This window comes from Oncorhynchus nerka, linkage group LG28 (assembly GCF_034236695.1).
Source record: "Oncorhynchus nerka isolate Pitt River linkage group LG28, Oner_Uvic_2.0, whole genome shotgun sequence".
NCBI lineage: Eukaryota > Metazoa > Chordata > Actinopteri > Salmoniformes > Salmonidae > Oncorhynchus > Oncorhynchus nerka.
Window position 1 is genome coordinate 49,157,388 of NC_088423.1, and position 21,408 is coordinate 49,178,795.

The 21,408-nt window shown below is 44.0% G+C and overlaps 1 protein-coding gene across 2 annotated transcripts in view; it reads left to right on the plus strand.

The window, feature by feature from the left end:
• Positions 1 to 21,408, plus strand: part of LOC115113348 (adhesion G protein-coupled receptor A3-like) — a 274,806-nt gene that overhangs the window by 21,301 nt on the left and 232,097 nt on the right. For both annotated transcript variants that reach the window (XM_029640886.2, XM_029640887.2), the window contains exon 2: positions 7,762 to 7,833. In XM_029640886.2, the coding sequence (XP_029496746.1) occupies positions 7,762 to 7,833 (72 nt within the window). The remainder of the gene's footprint in view (positions 1 to 7,761; positions 7,834 to 21,408) is intronic.

Below are 21,408 nucleotides of genomic sequence, written 5' to 3' on the forward strand. Positions count from 1 at the left end.
TGATCTAAAGTCACTTACGAATTGAAAGAAAATTATGAAAACACAGAGAGATAAAAAAATACAAATGATAAATGAATGTAAAATATTTTGGGAAGTCTGGCTTCCCTTGGCATCCATGAATACATGCCACTGGCTGCCTGCCCTTCAGAGGGGTGTTCTGCCTGTACAGGGAGGATGTGAGAAATCAAATCAAATGTTATTCATCACATGCAGATGTTATTGCGGGTGTAGCGAAATGCTTGTGTTTCTAGCTCCAACAGTGCAATAATTTCTAACAATGCACACAATACACACAACCTAAAAGTAAAAAAATAAAAATAATGATTATATAAATATTAGGATGAGCAATGTTGGAGTGGCATAGACTAAATACAGTAGAATAGAATACAGTGTGTATATAAATCAAATGTATTTATACAGCCCTTCTTACATCAGCTGATATCTTAAAGTGCTGTACAGAAACCTATATACCTATGTGATGAGACCTATATACATACGAGACCTATATACAGTGCCTTGCGAAAGTATTCGGCCCCCTTGAACTTTGCGAACTTTTGCCACATTTCAGGCTTCAAACATAAAGATATAAAACTGTATTTTTTGTGATGAATCGACAACAAGTGGGACACAATCATGAAGTGTAACGACATTTATTGGATATTTCAAACTTTTTTAACAAATCAAAAACTGAAAACTTGGGCGTGCAAAATGATTTAGCCCCCTTAAGTTAATACTTTGTAGCGCCACCTTTTGCTGCGATTACAGCTGTAAGTCGCTTGGGGTATGTCTCTTATCAGTTTTGCACATCGAGAGACTGACATTTTTTTCCCATTCCTCCTTGCAAAACAGCTCGAGCTCAGTGAGGTTGGATGGAGAGCATTTGTGAACAGCAGTTTTCAGTTCTTTCCACAGATTCTCGATTGGATTCAGGTCTGGACTTTGACTTGGCCATTCTAACACCTGGATATGTTTATTTTTGAACCATTCCATTGTAGATTTTGCTTTATGTTTTGGATCATTGTCTTGTTGGAAGACAAATCTCCGTCCCAGTCTCAGGTCTTTTGCAGATTCCATCAGGTTTTCTTCCAGAATGGTCCTGTATTTGGCTCCATCCATCTTCCCATCAATTTTAACCATCTTCCCTGTCCCTGCTGAAGAAAAGCAGGCCCAAACCATGATGCTGCCACCACCATGTTTGACAGTGGGGATGGTGTGTTCAGGGTGATGAGCTGTGTTGCTTTTACGCCAAACATAACGTTTTGCATTGTTGCCAAAAAGTTCAATTTTGGTTTCATCTGACCAGAGAACCTTCTTCAACATGTTTGGTGTGTCTCCCAGGTGGCTTGTGGCAAACTTTAAACAACACTTTTTATGGATATCTTTAAGAAATGGCTTTCTTCTTGCCACTCTTCCATAAAGGCCAGATTTGTGCAATATACGACTGATTGTTGTCCTATGGACAGAGTCTCCCACCTCAGCTGTAGATCTCTGCAGTTCATCCAGAGTGATCATGGGCCTCTTGGCTGCATCTCTGATCAGTCTTCTCCTTGTATGAGCTGAAAGTTTAGAGGGACGGCCAGGTCTTGGTAGATTTGCAGTGGTCTGATACTCCTTCCATTTCAATATTATCGCTTGCACAGTGCTCCTTGGGATGTTTAAAGCTTGGGAAATCTTTTTGTATCCAAATCCGGCTTTAAACTTCTTCACAACAGTATCTCGGACCTGCCTGGTGTGTTCCTTGTTCTTCATGATGCTCTCTGCTCTTTTAACGGACCTCTGAGACTATCACAGTGCAGGTGCATTTATACGGACACTTGATTACACACAGGTGGATTGGATTTATCATCATTAGTCATTTAGGTCAACATTGGATCATTCAGAGATCCTCACTGAACTTCTGGAGAGAGTTTGCTGCACTGAAAGTAAAGGGGCTGAATAATTTTGCACGCCCAATTTTTCAGTTTTTGATTTGTTAAAAAAGTTTGAAATATCCAATAAATGTCGTTCCACTTCATGGTTGTGTCCCACTTGTTGTTGATTCTTCACAAAAAAATACAGTTTTATATCTTTATGTTTGAAGCCTGAAATGTGGCAAAAGGTCGCAAAGTTCAAGGGGGCCGAATACTTTCACAAGGCACTGTACGTACATTACATTTACATTTAAGTCATTTAGCAGACGCTCTTATCCAGAGCGACTTACAAATTGGTGCGTTCACCTTATGACATCCAGTGGAACAGCCACTTTACAATAGTGCATCTAAATCTTTTAAGAGGGGGGGGTGAGAAGGATTACTTTATCCTATCCTAGGTATTCCTTAAAGAGGTGGGGTTTCAGGTGTCTCCGGAAGGTGGAGATTGACTCCGCTGTCCTGGCGTCGTGAGGGAGTTTGTTCCACCATTGGGGGGCCAGAGCAGCGAACAGTTTTGACTGGGCTGAGCGGGAACTGTACTTCCTCAGTGGTAGGGAGGCGAGCAGGCCAGAGGTGGATGAACGCAGTGCCCTTGTTTGGGTGTAGGGCCTGATCAGAGCCTGGAGGTACTGAGGTGCCGTTCCCCTCACAGCTCCGTAGGCAAGCACCATGGTCTTGTAGCGGATGCGAGCTTCAACTGGAAGCCAGTGGAGAGAGCGGAGGAGCGGGGTGACGTGAGAGAACTTGGGAAGATTGAACACCAGACGGGCTGCGGCGTTCTGGATGAGTTGTAGGGGTTTAATGGCACAGGCAGGGAGCCCAGCCAACAGCGAGTTGCAGTAATCCAGACGGGAGATGACAAGTGCCTGGATTAGGACCTGCGCCGCTTCCTGTGTGAGGCAGGGTCGTACTCTGCGGATGTTGTAGAGCATGAACCTACAGGAACGGGCCACCGCCTTGATGTTAGTTGAGAACGACAGGGTGTTGTCCAGGATCACGCCAAGGTTCTTAGCGCTCTGGGAGGAGGACACAATGGAGTTGTCAACCGTGATGGCGAGATCATTGAACGGGCAGTCCTTCCCCGGGAGGAAGAGCAGCTCCGTCTTGCCGAGGTTCAGCTTGAGGTGGTGATCCGTCATCCACACTGATATGTCTGCCAGACATGCAGAGATGCGATTCGCCACCTGGTCATCAGAAGGGGGAAAGGAGAAGATTAATTGTGTGTCGTCTGCATAGCAATGATAGGAGAGACCATGTGAGGTTATGACAGAGCCAAGTGACTTGGTGTATAGCGAGAATAGGAGAGGGCCTAGAGGGCCTAGCCCTGGCCTAGCCCTGGGGGACGCCAGTGGTGAGAGCACGTGGTGAGGAGACAGATTCTCGCCACGCCACCTGGTAGGAGCGACCTGTCAGGTAGGACGCAATCCAAGCGTGGGCCGCGCCGGAGATGCCCAACTCGGAGAGGGTGGAGAGGAGGATCTGATGGTTCACAGTATCGAAGGCAGCCGATAGGTCTAGAAGGATGAGAGCAGAGGAGAGAGAGTTAGCTTTAGCAGTGCGGAGCGCCTCCGTGATACAGAGAAGAGCAGTCTCAGTTGAATGACTAGTCTTGAAACCTGACTGATTTGGATCAAGAAGGTCATTCTGAGAGAGATAGCGGGAGAGCTGGCCAAGGACGGCACGTTCAAGAGTTTTGGAGAGAAAAGAAAGAAGGGATACTGGTCTGTAGTTGTTGACATCGGAGGGATCGAGTGTAGGTTTTTTCAGAAGGGGTGCAACTCTCGCTCTCTTGAAGACGGAAGGGACGTAGCCAGCGGTCAGGGATGAGTTGATGAGCGAGGTGAGGTAAGGGAGAAGGTCTCAGAAATGGTCTGGAGAAGAGAGGAGGGGATAGGGTCAAGCGGGCAGGTTGTTGGGCGGCCGGCCGTCACAAGACGCGAGATTTCATCTGGAGAGAGAGGGGAGAAAGAGGTCAGAGCACAGGGTAGGGCAGTGTGAGCAGAACCAGCGGTGTCGTTTGACTTAGCAAACGAGGATCGGATGTCGTCGACCTTCTTTTCAAAATGGTTGACGAAGTCATCTGCAGAGAGGGAGGAGGGGGAGGGGGAGGAGGATTCAGGAGGGAGGAGAAGGTGGCAAAGAGCTTCCTAGGGTTAGAGGCAGATGCTTGGAATTTAGAGTGGTAGAAAGTGGCTTTAGCAGCAAAGACAGAAGAGGAAAATGTAGAGAGGAGGGAGTGAAAGGATGCCAGGTCCGCAGGGAGGCGAGTTTTCCTCCATTTCTGCTCGGCTGCCCGGAGCCCTGTTCTGTGAGCTTGCAATGAGTCGTCGAGCCACGGAGCGGGAGGGGAGGACCGAGCCGGCCTGGAGGATAGGGGACATAGAGAGTCAAAGGATGCAGAAAGGGAGGAGAGGAGGGTTGAGGAGGCAGAATCAGGAGATAGGTTGGAGAAGGTTTGAGCAGAGGGAAGAGATGATAGGATGGAAGAGGAGAGAGTAGCGGGGGAGAGAGAGCGAAGGTTGGGACGGCGCGATACCATCCGAGTAGGGGCAGTGTGGGAAGTGTTGGATGAGAGCGAGAGGGAAAAGGATACAAGGTAGTGGTCGGAGACTTGGAGGGGAGTTGCAAGGAGGTTAGTGGAAGAACAGCATCTAGTAAAGATGAGGTCGAGCGTATTGCCTGCCTTGTGAGTAGGGGGAAGGTGAGAGGGTGAGGTCAAAAGAGGAGAGGAGTGGAAAGAAGGAGGCAGAGAGGAATGAGTCAAAGGTAGACGTGGGGAGGTTAAAGTCGCCCAGAACTGTGAGAGGTGAGCCGTCCTCAGGAAAGGAGCTTATCAAGGCATCAAGCTCATTGATGAACTCTCCGAGGGAACCTGGAGGGCGATAAATGATAAGGATGTTAAGCTTGAAAGGGCTGGTAACTGTGACAGCATGGAATTCAAAGGAGGCGATAGACAGATGGGTAAGGGGAGAAAGAGAGAATGACCACTTGGGAGAGATGAGGATCCCGGTGCCACCACCCCGCTGACCAGAAGCTCTCGGGGTGTGCGAGAACACGTGGGCGGACGAAGAGAGAGCAGTAGGAGTAGCAGTGTTATCTGTGGTGATCCATGTTTCCGTCAGTGCCAAGAAGTCGAGGGTACATATGAGATGAGTTAAGCAAAAATATGTAAACATTATTAAAGTAACTGGCGTTCCGTTGTTAAAGTGGCCAGTGATGTCAAGTCTATGTATAGGCGGCAGCAGCCTCTAAGGTGCAGCCAAATTTCTTCAGCCTCCTGAGTGGTGAAGGCGCTGTTGGTGTGTGAACCATTTCAGATCATCAGTGATATGTACGGCGAGGAACTTGAAGCTTTCCACCTCCTCCACGACGGTCCCGTCGATGTGGATAGGTGTGTGCTCCCTCTGCTGTTTCCTGAAGTCCACTATCAGCTCTTTTGTTTTTTCTACATTGAGTGAGAGGTTATTTTCCTGGCATCACACTCCCAGGGCCCTCACCTCTCTGTAGGCGGTCTCGTCATTGCCTACTACTGTTGTGTCGTCTGCAAACTTGATTATTGAGTAGGAGGCGTGCGTGGCCATGCAGTTGTGGGTGAACAGGGAGTACAGGAGGGGGATGAGCACGCATCCTTGTGGGGCTCCTGTGGCGAGGGTCAGCAAGGGGAGGTGTTGTTTCTTACCTTCACCACCTGGGGGGCGGCCCGTCAGGAAGTCCAGGACCCATTTGCACAGGGCGGGGTTCAGACCCATGGCCCCAAGCTTAACGATGAGCTTGGAGGGTACTATGGTGTTGAGTGCTGAGCTGTAGTCAACGAACAGCATTCTTACATGGGTATTCCTCTTGTCCAGATGGGATAGGGCAGTGTGTAGAGCAATGTCGAGTGCATTGTCTGTGGATCTTTCGGGGCGGTATGCAAATTGGTCTAGTTTGTAGTGGCTGCTTAAAAAAAACAGAACCATGGATTTCAGTTTCTCCTGGTCAATATACTACATTCAGGGTGAGGAACCATCTAACATCAAGTTTTAAAATAGTGAACTACTTCTTTTGAACTTCTGGCAAAACTCTTATGATGCTCAGTTTTTAACTCTCAACTTGTGCTCCTATGCAGTAGCTTGTCTCTCCGTTGACCGATTTTAATATGAACTTGCTCAGCAGTCTCTATTAAAGGTCTTTAATGCCATTATACACTGTATTTATGCTCTCAAAATGTTCTTTGAATATAATTTTTTTGTGTACATTTTCACTGTGTGTATCCCACATCATGCCAATTCCAAAATAACTACAACCCCCCACCCCCCTCCCGCTAGGCTGGTGAGTAATTTGCCTCTTCAGCACAATGCATTGTGGGATCACACTGCTTAATCCTAGGGCATTAGAAGGTGACAAAAGAAGATGACTCGTGACACAACCTAATTACCACTCTTGCCAAACCTCTGCCATTACTCCTGAGAATGGAAGGGGAGGAGGAAGACGAGCGAGTGATTTGACCTTGGGTGTCTGTCTGTAGGAGCGTGCCAGTAGGAGACATGCAACGTGGTGCATGCAAAGCAGCAGGCCCCGTCTGCATGCAGACTCACTGCCATGCTCCATCACGCACTGCATGGCCTTACTGCCAGGCCAGCCCTGCAGCAGACAGGATGATCTAAGGTCTGGCAAGAGCGATTTAATATTTTAGCAGATATGAAATCCCCAAAATGCCATTTTAGGTGTATTTCAAATTATGTGCATCTGGGCAGGGGAATGAGCGTGACATAAATCATTACACACTCAGCCTACAGCTCTGAAGGGAAGGAGGGTCAGTAGAGAGGGGTATCTCTAGGTATCTCAGCATTCAAAGTCAAAATAATTTACTGCTGTATTCAAGTCCATGAGTGGAAATCAATGGAAGAACGTTGCCGAGATCCTGCATTGTTCGTGTTGGCAGGCAGGGTGTAAATGTCTGTGTGCGTGTGAATGTGTGGTTGAACACAGACTAGTGGTTGTTTACTGGTGTGTGGGTGGACTTTATCTTTTGTCTGATATGTTTGTTTGTTTCACTAGAGCAGCAGGTAACACAGCCCTCCATCTGTGTCCTAACGAGTCCCCCTGGACCCTCCAGACACAACACTGATGGGCTACTGTTTTTCACTATGGGATGATGTGCATGTGTGTGTCTGTGCACTGCATTCGTCCTTGCTTTTGTGTAATTGTTTCTGTGATGGTGGTTAGCTGAACTCCTTCCGGAGGCTCAGTGTGTTATGACTGATGTTTTTGAGTAATTGGGTGTGTTCTGCTAAGAGGCTTTGCAGAGAGTCTTGAATGAATGTTTTTAACCCTCCTTGATACACAAACAAATACCCATATTACAAGATAAATACTCAAGATCCTTTTCCCCAGATTCTTTTAAAATAAAGCACTACTTTACACTTTAAATATACTTCAACAAGAACAGAAATGTATATCCACATAGAGTCCTGGGGCAAATATGTATTTATTGCCTATACTGTACCTGTTGAGCACATGCACATCATTGACTTGTTTGTTCATAGTGGTAGCTGTAGATCAGGGGGGTCAAACAAGTTTTGCCCCGGGGGTCGCATTCAGTCTTCAATGAGGTTATATTTCCTAGCCATCAAAAATGGCAAACAATAGCCACAAAAATCCATAAATAAGACCCAAAAATTGCATCCAAGATGGGACATTTAAGGCCAGATTAAATCAGAGATACATTTCTATCTCTCACCAAGTTATTGACAGGATGCATCATTTATTGGATATTTGTCTGTATTTTTGTAATATCTACTAATAAGTCTACTAATATGTCGAAAGGCTCACCACGTCACAGTCATCCTTTCCACTCTTCTGTCCACAGGATCCTCAGTAACAACAAGATCTCACTGCTGAAAAATGCCTCCTTCTTTGGCCTGACAGTCCTGGAGAAACTGTAAGTAAGCCATCTGCTGCTGGGAATTGTTCTGTTTGTCCTCCCCTGAGCCATAATGGCTGTCATCACGAGAATGACCCTGCCTGCGCTGTGGAAGGGACAGTGCAAGGGGACAGCCTTGGGGCTTAGGGTAAAGCTCAAGGAGCTCTTGTTGTTAATGCTAGCCCAAATCAAATGTTGACTGCTTCCACTTTCAAGACACTGCACTTAACATCAATTGCCTGAGTAAATGTCTTAATATTTATAATATATAATAGAATATACACTGAGTGTACAAAACATGACATAAACTGACCCAGATTAATCCAGGTGAATGCTATGATCCCGTATTGATGTCAAGTGTCAAATCCATTTCAATTTGTGTAGATGAATGGGAGGAGAAAGGTTAAAGAAGGATTTTGAAGCCTTGAGAGAATTGAGACATGGAGTGTGTATGTGTGCCATTCAGAGGGTGAAATGGGCAAGACAAAAAATGTAAATGCCTTTAAACTGGGTATGGTAGTAGGTGCCAGGCGCACTGGTTTGTGTCAAGAACGGCAACGCTGTTTCACGCTCAACAGTTTCCCGTGTGTATCAAGAATGGTCTACCACCCAAAGGACATCAACCCAACTTGACACAACTGTGAGAAGCATTGGAGTCAACATTGGCCAGCATCTTTGTGGAACGCTTCCTGCAATTTGTAGAGTCCATGCTCCGACGAATTGAGGCTGTTATGACGGCAAAGGGGTGAGTGCAACTCAATCTTAGGAAGGTGTTCCTAATGTTTGGTATTCTCAGTGTACATCATATCATAAATAGGGTCCTATAAAATCCCATTTATTTGTTGCCTGATTCCGTTTATTTTTTTTCCCAAATTCCATTTTCCCTGTTTTGTTTTGCCAGGTTTCTGTTTTCAAGGTTCTGCTCTCAAAATTAAAAATGTGTACATTTTAATCATTTAACAGACACTCTAATCCGAAGCGACTCACAGGATCAATTAGGGTTAAGTGCCTTGCTCAAGGGCACATCGACAGATTTTTCACCTAGTTTGCTCATGTGAACACAGGCAGAGAAGCACAAGAAGAGCGGGTGTGCAGTGGAAGAGGGTGTGAGAACACTTCGTTGGGGACCGCAGCAAAGCAAATTGGTGCAGCAGCAAAACGTCACTTCTAGCGACAAATCAAGGAACCAATAGCGGATCTCACTGACAAATTGTTGGCAACATCTCACGGCTACATAGGGATGGGCAAGACTCCCTCATGACCAGTCCGTCCATCCTGCCAGCTGTAGCTGTTGGCAGTGCACACCGGCTGTGCTATCACGAGCGGGGTGTGCCAAAGCACCGCTTACAAGTGCCCTCAGTGAGTGGGCTGTGGGGGCCAGCTGTTGCAGAGTCTGCACGTTTGGCGCCCAGAAGGCTGTGGTGCTACGGCTGACTGACAGGCTTACCCAGCACCATCTGTGATGCTGTGGAATTTTGATTCTACCACACTGTGACCAGAGTCCCCATTACTGTACCCTGGATCTGGAAGGGAGAGGAGGTAGCTAGACACATTGGGATGAGACTGAGGTGATGATTATACAGCATATTGGTGTTTCTAGTTACTCAGGCATTTGAGGGTATGGAATATTATTCTGCATATTGTTCTGTTTTAAAGATTATATCATGTTTTGATTATTGAGCTGCTGGCTATGTACCATTGATTAGCATATATTTGCAACCACCTGCTCAAAATGGAGATTCATGTTCGACGCAATTATTTTACCTTTTGTTTTACCCACACTGGAATTGATACATTTCATCACCTCAGAGAGGAGACGTGTTGGGTGATGGCTTGAATCTCACCATATAACGGTAAAAAAAAATATATAGTCCTGGGCTCATTATCTGTCAAAGTGGGTCAAATTTATAGCATGCATATGAACAAAGGACACCACTGTTCTCTGTCAAGATGTGATGCTTTACTAGTTCAATGTGTTCCCACAATGTAAACTATCCCATTCCATAGCATTTCATTTCCTTGAAACCCATGTCGTCAAATTGAGAATTCAGTAATAGTATGTGACCTATGTAGCATGTGATATGTACAGGTAACTGCCAAAATAATGGCAACATGAGTAAATGAGGGATACAAGAAGTGATTCCTAATTAAGCAATTAACATGAACAATTAATTAAGCAATTAACATCCCATCATGCTTAAGGTCATGTATAAAAATGCTTGGCAGGCCATTATTTTGGCAACCATGGCTATGCCCCCATAGGATTACAATGCCCCCATCCACAGGGCACGAGTGGTCACTGAATGGTTTAATGAGCATGAAAATGATGTAAACCATATGAACACTTATGGGAGATTCTGGAGCGGCGCTTGAGACAATGTTTTCCACCACCATCAACAAAATACCAAATGATGGAATTTCTCATTGACGAATGCTGTCGCATCCCTCCAATAGAGTTCCAGACACTGTGATTTTCAGGATTCTTTTTCTCATTTTGTCTGTCATAGTTGAAGTGTACCTATGATGACAATTACAGGCCTCTCATCTTTTTAAGTGGGAGAATTTACACAATTGGGTGGCTGACTAAATACTTTTTTGCCCCACTGTATGTACAGTTGAAGTCAGAAGTTTACATACACTTAGGTTGTAGTCATTAAAACTCAGTTTTCAACCACTCCACAAATTTCTTGTTAACAAACTATAGTTTTGGCAAGTCGGTTAGGACATCTATTTTGTGCATGACACAAGTAATATTTCCAACAATTGTTGACAGACAGATTATTTCACTTATAATTCACCTTACCACAATTCCAGTGGGTCAGAGGTTTACATACACTAAGTTGACTGTGCCTTTAAACAGCTTGGAAAATTCCAGAAAATTGCTTTAGAAGCTTCTGATAGGCTAATTGACACCATTTGAGTCAATTGGAGGTGCTCAGTGCCTCTTTGGAGGTGCTCAGAACTCAGTGCCTCTTTGCTTGACATCATGGGAAAATCAACAGAAATCTGCCAAGACCGCAGAAAAAAAAGTAGACCTCAAGAAGTCTGGTTCATCCTTCGGAGCAATTTCCAAACACCTGAGGTAACACTTTCATCTGTACAAACAATAGTACACAAGTATAAACACCATGGGACCACGCAGCCGCCATACCACCCAGGAAGCAGACGCGTTCTGTCTCCTAGAGATGAACGTACATTGGTGCGAAAAGTGCAAATCAATCCAAGAACAACAGCAAAGGACCTTGTGAAGATGCTGGAGGAAACAGGTACAAAAGTATCTATATCCACAGTAAAATGAGTCCTATATCCACATAACCTGAAAGGCCACTCAGCAAGGAAGAAGCCACTGCTCCAAAACCGCCATAAAAAAGCCAGACTACTGTTTGCAACTGCACATGGGGACAACGATTGTACTTTTTGGAGAAATGTCCTCTGATCTGATGAAACAAAAATAGAACTGTTTAGCCATAATGACCAATGTTATGTTTGGAGGAAAAAGGGGGATGCTTGCAAGCTGAAGAACACTATCCCAACTGTGAAGCACGGGGGTGGCAGCATCATGTTGTGGGGTTGCTTTGCTGCAGGAGGGACTGGTGCACTTCAGAAAATAGATGGCATCATGAGGGAGGAAAATTATGTGGATATATTGAAGCAACATCTCAGCTTGGTTGAAAATGGGTCTTCCAAATGGACAATGACCTCAAGCATACTTCCAAAGTTGTGGCAAAATGGCTTAAGGACAACAAAGTCAAGTTATTGGAGTGGCATCACAAAGCCCTGACCTCAATACTATCGAACTTTTGTGGGCAGAACAGAAAAAGTGTGTGTTCCGAGCAAGGAGGCCTACAAACCTGACTCAGTTACACCAGCTATGTCAGGAGGAATGGGCCAAAATCCACCCAATTTATTATGGGAAGCTTGTGGAAGGCTGTCCGAAACATTTGACCCAAGTTAAGCAATTTAAAGGCAATGTTACCAAATACGAATTGAGTACATGTAAACTTCTGACCCACTGGGAAGGTGATGAAAGACATTAAAGCTGAAATAAATCATCATCTCAACTATTATTCTGACATTTCACATTCTTAATATAAAGTGGCAATCCTAACTGACAGGGAATATTTACTAGAATTAAATGTCAGGAATTGTGAAAAACGGAGTTTAAATGTATTTGGCTAAGGTTTATGTAAACTTCCGACTTCAACTGTATGCATGTTACAGTATGTGATATGCATCAATCTGAGTTTCCTGCCCACAGGCATTTACTTAAGAGAGGACATATGTTGTTTTGGCCACTTAGAACCTTGACCAAAAGGTCCTATATGTCATGATGAGTAGATAGGTTAAGTGTAGAGCGGCAGAGCGATGGAGTAGAGTGAAATGACCTCACCTCTGAGACAGCATCAAAATGCAGGGTGGTGACTGGCGTTCTTCACTCTGTAAATGGATGTCAGGAGGGTGACTCGTCCTCTAAAGTTTGTTCTTGTTGTTTTCTGTTGGAAAGAGGTATATTACTGACATCTATCCACACCTCTTTAGGCTAGTGTCTCCTTCGATAGTGATTGATGTATATATGGCACATCCTCAAAGGACAAATCACTTTTCCTGATTGAGCAACAAACAAGTGCAATTTTGTTCACAATGATAATATATATATATTATTTGAGGGATAACGTGACATGTAGGGTTATAAAACTGCATCCTGGGTTAAAGGGTGCAGGCAGGCAATATAATTGACTGTGTATTGATTAAAGCTTTGATGTCGATGACACAGTGGGGTCTGTAATGATTAGATCCCTTGATAAAGATGAGCAAAATTAATAAATGACTGAATAAAATTAATAATACAAGTACGAGCTATATTATATGCTTAGATTTTTTTTTAAATTATTGTTTATTAATACAATTGCTCAGAGGAAGATATTTTGATTAACAAGTAATAAATAGCAAATTCTCAAAGTAAGGGGGTCAGAATTATTGGATCCCCTGTTTCCAATACTCCAGCACCCTCCCCTTGTGAGAAAAAAGACATTGAGCCAGCATTGGCACTTGGGTTGAAACTGGTGTTATGGTCATATGAACTTGAAATAGAGGCATTTGGCCACACTCACTAGCGGTGGGTTTGGACTTCTGAAAGAACAATAAGTATGCAGAAAATACCTTGTAAATACATTGTTTCTCCAAGATGGCATAGCAGTCAGACGTCCTTTGCCCTCGTCTTGTCGTGTCCCATATATATATATATATATTTACATATTTCTTCGCATATCTTTTATGTATTTTCTTTATCAAAAACTCAACTTCAAAATACTCTCCTGCAACCCGTCTCACCAATTTAAAAAAAGTATTATTTACCTCGAATCTGAAATCCACAATAGAAGCTAGCCAAAAGCTAGCCAAAAGCTAGCCAGAAGCTCACCAGAAGCTCACCAGAAGCTAGCCAGAAGCTAACCAGAAGCGGGCCAGAAGCTAGCCAGAAGCTAGCCAGTTTACTGGCTAATGTTAGTATTCAGCTAACCACGGTTGATGGTCATCAGCTATCCTTTAGCTCGAAAAACTATCGCCAGTTTTGTACAATGCGACTCAGACCAGAACATACCGGACTTATTTTTCTCTCCATATCCCCAGATTTCAACCGAAAGCTCTGGACATTTACACCTGGGTCTTGCAGCTGCTATCCGTATGACTATTGCTATACGTCGATCCCGGAGCAAACATCAATTATTCCGGCGCTAGCCAGCTGAAGAGTTCCATCAGCCACTCCTGGGCTACAATTACCAATCCGGACCCGTTTTACTGCTGACGCGGAGCCCCACTGGGCCTTCACGACTGGACTACCGACGTTATCTGCCCGAGGGAGTTATCCAACTGGCCCCTCCTTTGCGACGTTACCTGAACGCCCATCTGCGGCCCGCTAATCGTTAGCTTTCTTATCGGCTGTTATCTGAATAGATCTATCGAAAATAATTATTGGGTCACTATAACTATATCTATTTTGGATTGATCCCCTCTACCACACGGAACCCCACTAATCTACCGACGGAAACGCACAAGGTGGCTAAAAACAGACCTCCATCCTATGCTAGCTTGCTACCAATGGCCCGGCAAGCTGTCTGAATCTCCGTTACCCCAACCAACTTCACTACTAACTGGACCCTTATGATCACACGACTAAGCATGCCTCTCCTTAATGTCAATATGCCTTGTCCATTGCTGTTTTGGTTAGTGTTTATTGGCTTATTTCACTGTAGAACCTCTAGCCCTGCTCACTATACCTTATCCAACCTTTCAGTTCCACCACCCACACATGCGATGACATCACCTGGTTTCAATGATGTTTCTAGAGACAATATCTCTTTCATCATCACTCAATACCTAGGTTTACCTCCACTGTATTCACATCCTACCATACCTTTGTCTGTACATTATACCTTGAAGCTAATTTATCTCCCCAGAAACCTCCCTTTACTCTCTGTTCCGGACGTTCTAGACAACCAATTCTCATAGCTTTTAGCTGTACCCTTATCCTACTTCTCCTCTGTTCCTCTGGTGATGTAGAGGTGAATCCAGGCCCTGCAGTGCCTAGCTCCACTCCTATTCCCCAGGCGCTCTCTTTTGATGACTGTAACCGCAATAGCCTTGGTTTCATGCATGTTAACATTAGAAGCCTCCTCCCTTAGTTTGTTTTATTCACTGCTTTAGCACACTCTGCCAACCCGGATGGTATAGCTGTGTCTGAATCCTGGCTTAGGAAGACCACCAAAAATGCTGAAATTTTCATCCCAAACTACAACATTTTCAGACAAGATAGAACTGCCAAAGGGGGCGGTGTTGCAATCTACTGCAAAGATAGCCTGCAGAGTTCTGTCCTTACCTCTCTAAAAACAAGTCTCTCACCGTTGCCGCGTGCTATAGACCACCCTCTGCCCCCAGCTGTGCTCTGGACACCATATGTGAACTGATTGCCCCCCATCTATCTTCAGAGCTCGTGCTGCTAGGCGACCTAAACTGGAACATGCTTAATAACACCCTAGCCATCCTAAAATCTAAGCTTGATGCCCTCAATCTCACACAAATTATCAATGAACCTACCAGCTACCACCCCAAAGCCGTAAACACGGGCACCCTCATAGATATCATCCTAACCAACTTGCCCTCTAAATACACCTCTGCTGTTTTCAACCAAGATCTCGACGATCACTGCCTCATTGCCTGCATCCGTAATGGGTCAGCGGTCAAACAACCTCCACTCATCACTATCAAACGCTTCCTGAAACACTTCAGCGAGCCGGGGTATCCTGGAAGGATATTGACCTCATCCCGTCAGTAGAGGATGCCTGGTTATTTTTGTTAAATGCCTTCCTCACCATCTTAAATAAGCATGCCCCAGTCAAGAAATTTAGAACCAGGAACAGATATAGCCCCTGGTTCTCTCCAGACCTGACTGCCCTTAACCAACACAAAAACATCCTATGGCGTTCTGCATTAGCATCGAACAGCCCCTTGTGATATGCAACTTTTCAGGGAAGCTAGAAACCAATATACACAGGCAGTTAGAAAAGCCAAGGCTAGCAGAAATGCTCTTCCTGCAACACAAACTCAAAAAAGTTCTGGGACACTGTAAAGTCCATCGAGAATAAGAACACCTCCTCCTAGCTGCCCACTGCACTGAGGATAGGAAACACTGTCACCACCGATAAATCCACTATAATTGAGAATTTCAATAAGCATTTTTCTATGGCTAGCCATGCTTTCCACCTGGCTACCCCTACCCCGGTCGACAGCACTGCACCCCACACAGCAACTCGCCCAAGCCTTCCCCATTTCTCCTTCTCCCAAATCCCGTCAGCTGATGTTCTGAAAAATCTGGACCCCTACAAATCAGCCGGGCTAGACAATCTGGACCCTTTCTTTCTAAAATGATCTGCTGAAATTGTTGCAACCCCTATTACTAGCCTGTTCAACTTCTCTTTCGTGTTGTGTGAGATTCCCAAAGATTGGAAAGCAGCTGCGGTCTTCACCCTCTTCAAAGGGGGGGACACTCTTGACCCAAACTGCTACAGACCTATATCTATCCTACCCTGCCTTTCTAAGGTCTTCGAAAGCCAAGTCAACAAACAGATTACCGACCATTTCGAATCCCACCATACCTTCTCCGCTATGCAATCTGGTGTCAGAGCTGGTCATGGGTGCACCTCAGCCATGCTGAAGGTCCTAAACCATATCTTAACCGCCATCGATAAGAAACAATACTGTGCAGCCATATTCATTGATCTGGCCAAGGCTTTCGACTCTGTCAATCACCATATTTATTTTTTTTAATTTTTTTTATTTTACCTTTATTTAACCAGGCAAGTCAGTTAAGAACACATTCTTATTTTCAATGACGGCCTGGGAACAGTGGGTCAACTGCCTGTTCAGGGGCAGAACGACAGATTTGTACCTTGTCAGCTCGGGGGTTTGAACTTGCAACCGTCCGGTTACTAGTCCAACGCTCTAACCACTAGGCTACGCTGCCGCCCCAGCCTTGGTTTCTCAAATGATTGCCTCGCTGTTAGTGTAATTTAATTATGCCAATGTGCTTTCATAAATTGAAAACCCTTAATCTATTTTATGAGAATTTCTAAGATTCTTGTTTGCATAAAATAGACGCAGACCAGTCTTTCAATAATAGGTAACAGAATTTATTCTCGGAGCGCGCTAACACTTAACCACGAGCAACAGTTTATATACAGATCATGACGTCATTTCATTGCTTTAACAGAATCCCCTCTTGACCGGGACAAAGTGAGGTGAAAAGATATTTCTAACTTACTAACACACTCCCAGGTAACTTTTGACCCTTCAACATTATCGATCACCACTGAGCTGACAGTTCTAATTAACAGAAAACCTAGGAATGCACTCACTACCTTATCTAAAAAACCCAGAGCTAAGTTTCTGTAGGTTCAAAATGGGGATATTGTTTATTTATTTATTCATAATAATCCCAACACTCGCCTGGTTCACCAACTACTTATCTGATAGAGTTCAGTGTTTCAAATCGGAGGGCATGTTGTCCGGGCCTCTGGCAGTCTCTACGGGGGTGCCTCAGGGTTCAATTCTTGGACTGACTTCTCTGTATACATCAATGATGTCGCTCTTGCTGCTGGTGAGTCTCTGATCCACCTCTACGCAGACGACACCATTCTGTATACTTCTGGCCCTTCTTTGGACACTGTTAACAAATCTCCAGACGAGCTTCAATGCCATACAACTCTCCTTCCGTGGCCTCCAATTGCTCTTAAATACAAGTAAAACTAAATGCATGCTCTTCAACCGATCGCTGCCTTCACCTGCCCGCCCGTCCAACATCACTACTCTGGACGGTTCTGACTGAATATGTGGACAACTACAAATACCTAGGTGTCTGGTTAGACCGTAAACTCTCCTTCCAGACTCACATCAAACATCTCCAATCCAAAGTTAAATCTAGAATTGGCTTCCTATTTCGCACCAAAGCATCCTTCACTCATGCTGCCAAACATACCCTTGTAAAACTGACCATCCTACCGATCCTCGACTTCGGCGATGTCAACATAGCCTCCAATACCCTACTCAATAAATTGGATGCAGTTTCTGTACAGCACTTTGAGATGTCAGCTGATGTTCAAAGGGCTATATAAATACGTTTGATTTGATTTGATATCACAGTGCCATCCGTTTTGTCACCAAAGCCCCATATACTACCCACCACTGCGACCTGTATGCTCTCGTTGGCTGGTCCTCGCTTCATATTTGTCGCCAAACCCACTGGCTCCAGGTCATCTACAAGACCCTGCTAGGTAAAGTCCCCCCTTATCTCCGCTCGCTGGTCACCATAGCAGCACCCACCTTTAGCACGCACTCCAGCAGGTATATCTCTCTGGTCACCCCCAAAACCAATTCTTCCTTTGGCCGCCGTTCCTTCCAGTTATCTGCTGCCAATGACTGGAACGAACTACAAAAATCTCTGAAACTGAAAACACTTATCTCCCTCACTAGCTTTAAGCACCAGCTGTCAGAGCAGTTCACAGATTACTGCACCTGTACATAGCCCATCTATAATTTAGCCCAAACAACTACCTCTCCCCCTACTGTATTTATTTATTTATTTTGCTCCTTTGCACCCCATTATTTCTATCTCTACTTTGCACATTCTTCCACTGCAAATCTACAATTCCAGTGTTTTACTTGCTATATTGTATTTACTACTCCGCCATGGCCTTTTTTTGTCTTTACCTCCCTTATCTTACCTCATTTGCTCACATTGTATATAGACTTATTTTTCTACTGTATTATTGACTGTATGTTTGTTTTACTCCATGTGTAACTCTGTGTTGTTTTATGTGTCGAACTGCTTTGCTTTATCTTAGTTAGGTCGCAATTGTAAATGAGAACTTGTTCTCAACTTGCCTACCTGGTTAAATAAAGGTGAAATAAAAAAATTAAAAATGCAGAAAATACCTCATACCTACTGTAAAATATGGTGGTGGATCTTTGAAGTTATGATGCTATTTTGCTTCCAGTGGTCAATGTCATCATGAACTTAGGCAAAAACCTTGTCGCCTCAACCAGAAGGCTGCAACTTGGCTGTGAGTGGATCTTCATTATGCGTCCAGTATGCAGAAAGTTGGAGGTCGTTTCACGAGCCAATGCTAGCTAGCGTTAGTGCAGTGACTGTAAGTCTATGATATCTAATAGCATGCTAGCAGTTCCCATAGACTCCCAGTCATTGCGCTAACACTAGTCATCAATAAGGCTAACACTAGTTAACAACATCCTTCCAACTGCATGCAGTAGAAATGGTATCCACGAGTTCATCTGACTCTGGGGAAGTAGATAAAAAGCTTCATTGCCAAAATCCCAGTGTCCCATTAACTAGACCAAAATGTTCCGTAGTTTTAAAAATTAACACTGGTATGCAGGCAATGTCTAAAGAGGCCAATTTCTCTTCTCTCTCTTCCCTCTCTTCTCTGTGATGCCTGGTCTCAGTGGATCTCTCTGCAAGGCTATCATCAACTCTGGTTTTCTGCCTAAAAAAGAGGAGCATTCCCCCCTTGCTTATGATTTTGGTTCAACATTTGAACAAAATTATTTATTTACAACATTTGTTATGGTTTCCAGACAGGAAGTGTGTGAAATCACCCTGGGTCTGCAGAATGTCCACCAAAGCTGTAGCCAGAAAATGTTAATTTCTCTACCATAAGCTGCTGTCAACGTCATTTTAGAGAATTTGGCAGTACATACAACCGGCCTCACAACCGCAAACCACGTGTAACCATGCCAGCCCAGGACCTCCACATCCGGCTTCTTCACCACAGGTGAAGAAACTCTTCCAAGAGCTGGATGCCCTGCCAAACTGAGCAATCAGGGGAGAAGAGCCTTGGTCAGGGAGGTGACCAAGAACCCAGTGTTCACTCTGAAAGAGCACCAGAGTTCCTCTTTGGATATGGGAGAACCTTCCAGAAGGACAACCATCTCTGCCGCACTCCACCAATCTGGCCTTTATGGTAGAGTGGCCAGACGCAAGCCACTCCTCAGTAAAAGGCACATGACAGCCCGCTTGTTTGCCAAAAGCCACCTAAAGACTCTCGGACCATGAGAAACAAGGTTCTCCAGTCTGATGAAACCAAGATTAAACTATTTGACTTGACTGCCAAGCGTGACATCTGGAGGAAACCTGGTACCATCCCTAGGGTGAAGCATGGTAGTGGCAGTATCATGCTGTGGGGATTTTTTTTCTAGTTAGGATTGAGGCAAATATGACCAGAGCAAAGTACAGAGACAAATGTTAACAAAATGCTGACCAATGTAATAAAGTAATGTATTTTCAAATAAGTTACCTTACACCTTATGTTGACTGACAATTTGTTAGCTACGCTATCCATACGAACCGCAAAGCATCTCAACGGGTGTTGAGCATTCGTAAATTCATCAGTTATTCTGCGCATCAGTCTTTCCATAATTGTATGATTATTTTTTTTTGCAAATGAACTCAAGCTTACAGACAATGTCAAATGTTAATATAGCGAAGCATCTGAGTGAGTTGGGTGCGCAATTACGCAGGTACCTTTCCGAAACGGATGACACAAACAACTGGATTCGTTATCCCTTTCATCCCCTCCAGTCCACTTACCGATATCTGAACAAGGGAGCCTCATCGAAAATGTTATTTAATCAGAAGCCACTGCCAGATTTCTGGATTGGGCTGCGCACAGAGTATCCAGCCTTGGCAAATCGAGCTGTTAAGACACTGATGCCCTTTGCAACCACGTACCTATGTGAGAGTGGATTCTTGGCCCTCACTACCATGAAAACTTAATACAGGCACAGACTGTGTGAAAAATTATTTAAGACTGAGACTCTCTCCAATACAACCCAACATTGCAGAGTTATGTGCGTCCTTTCAAGCATACCCTTCTCATTAACCTGTGGTGAGTTATTCACCATTTTCAATGAACCTATAAGGTTTTATATATATATATATATATATGATGGTTAAATAAAGAGCAAAATGATTGATTATTATTATTTGTGCCCTGGTCCTATAAGCGCTCTTTGTCACTTCGCATGAGCTGGGTTGTGAAAAAAACTCACACTCATTCTTATGTTTAATGAATGTATCGTATAGTGTGTGTGGCAGGCTTACAATGATGGCAAAAAAAACAACATTTGAGAGTACGCTGACCCTGGTGCTAGAGGGGGTACACAGCTGGAGGTTGAATGTTTGAAGGGGTACGTACGGGACTATAAAACTTTTGGGATCCTAAGTTTCCTTTCCTAGGATGTTGGGGCTTGCCAGACGGTGACACTAAAGTGACTAACTCCTCCATCTGTGAGTGTAGCCTACCAAATCGCATCGGTGAGAGAGCCATTCATTTGGCTCCCTAATTTGCATGAGCTACTGGTATAGGTAGTTGTGAGCCTCATTCTGGTCCAAATATGATAATTAGGGCCCTCACGGAATCCAGTCATTAAAACAATATTCAACAATTTTCCAAAATGTATTAACCTTCGTAGGGAATCAACTAAATGTATTGAAAATGAATGAATTTGCCCAAGTTTATCAAAAGCCATGAACATAATCATCAGTGATTCGTATTTCCTGCAACTTTCAGAAGAGACATTGAGATTTCCCTGTCTTTCTATGCCCATGTGCGGTGCTCGTCGCTACCAATTTGTGTAGTCGTTAGCGATGATGCTAATGAAAACAGATGTAAAGGCTTTTCTAAAAAATCTTCTCAATTAAATTTTAACTACAAAGTAGCTTATGGTAGAATGATATCATAATCATTGATGATTATTTTCATCAATCCAGTTGGTATTTTTCCCAGACCTCAAAAGTGATCTCCTGATGTGGTTTAAGCATTGTTGGGGTACTTAGAACATACGATTTAATGTTGTTTTTTTCTCTAAAAAATGTGTAAAACCTGGAAATCAAAACCTTTTAAAATGTATTTTTCAAGATAATGTGAGATATTTACATCATTTTTCTGTTTTAATAAAATACAATTTGAAGAACAAATATCATTGTAGCATTTCATATCTTGCAGTAAAATAAGACTTTATTCT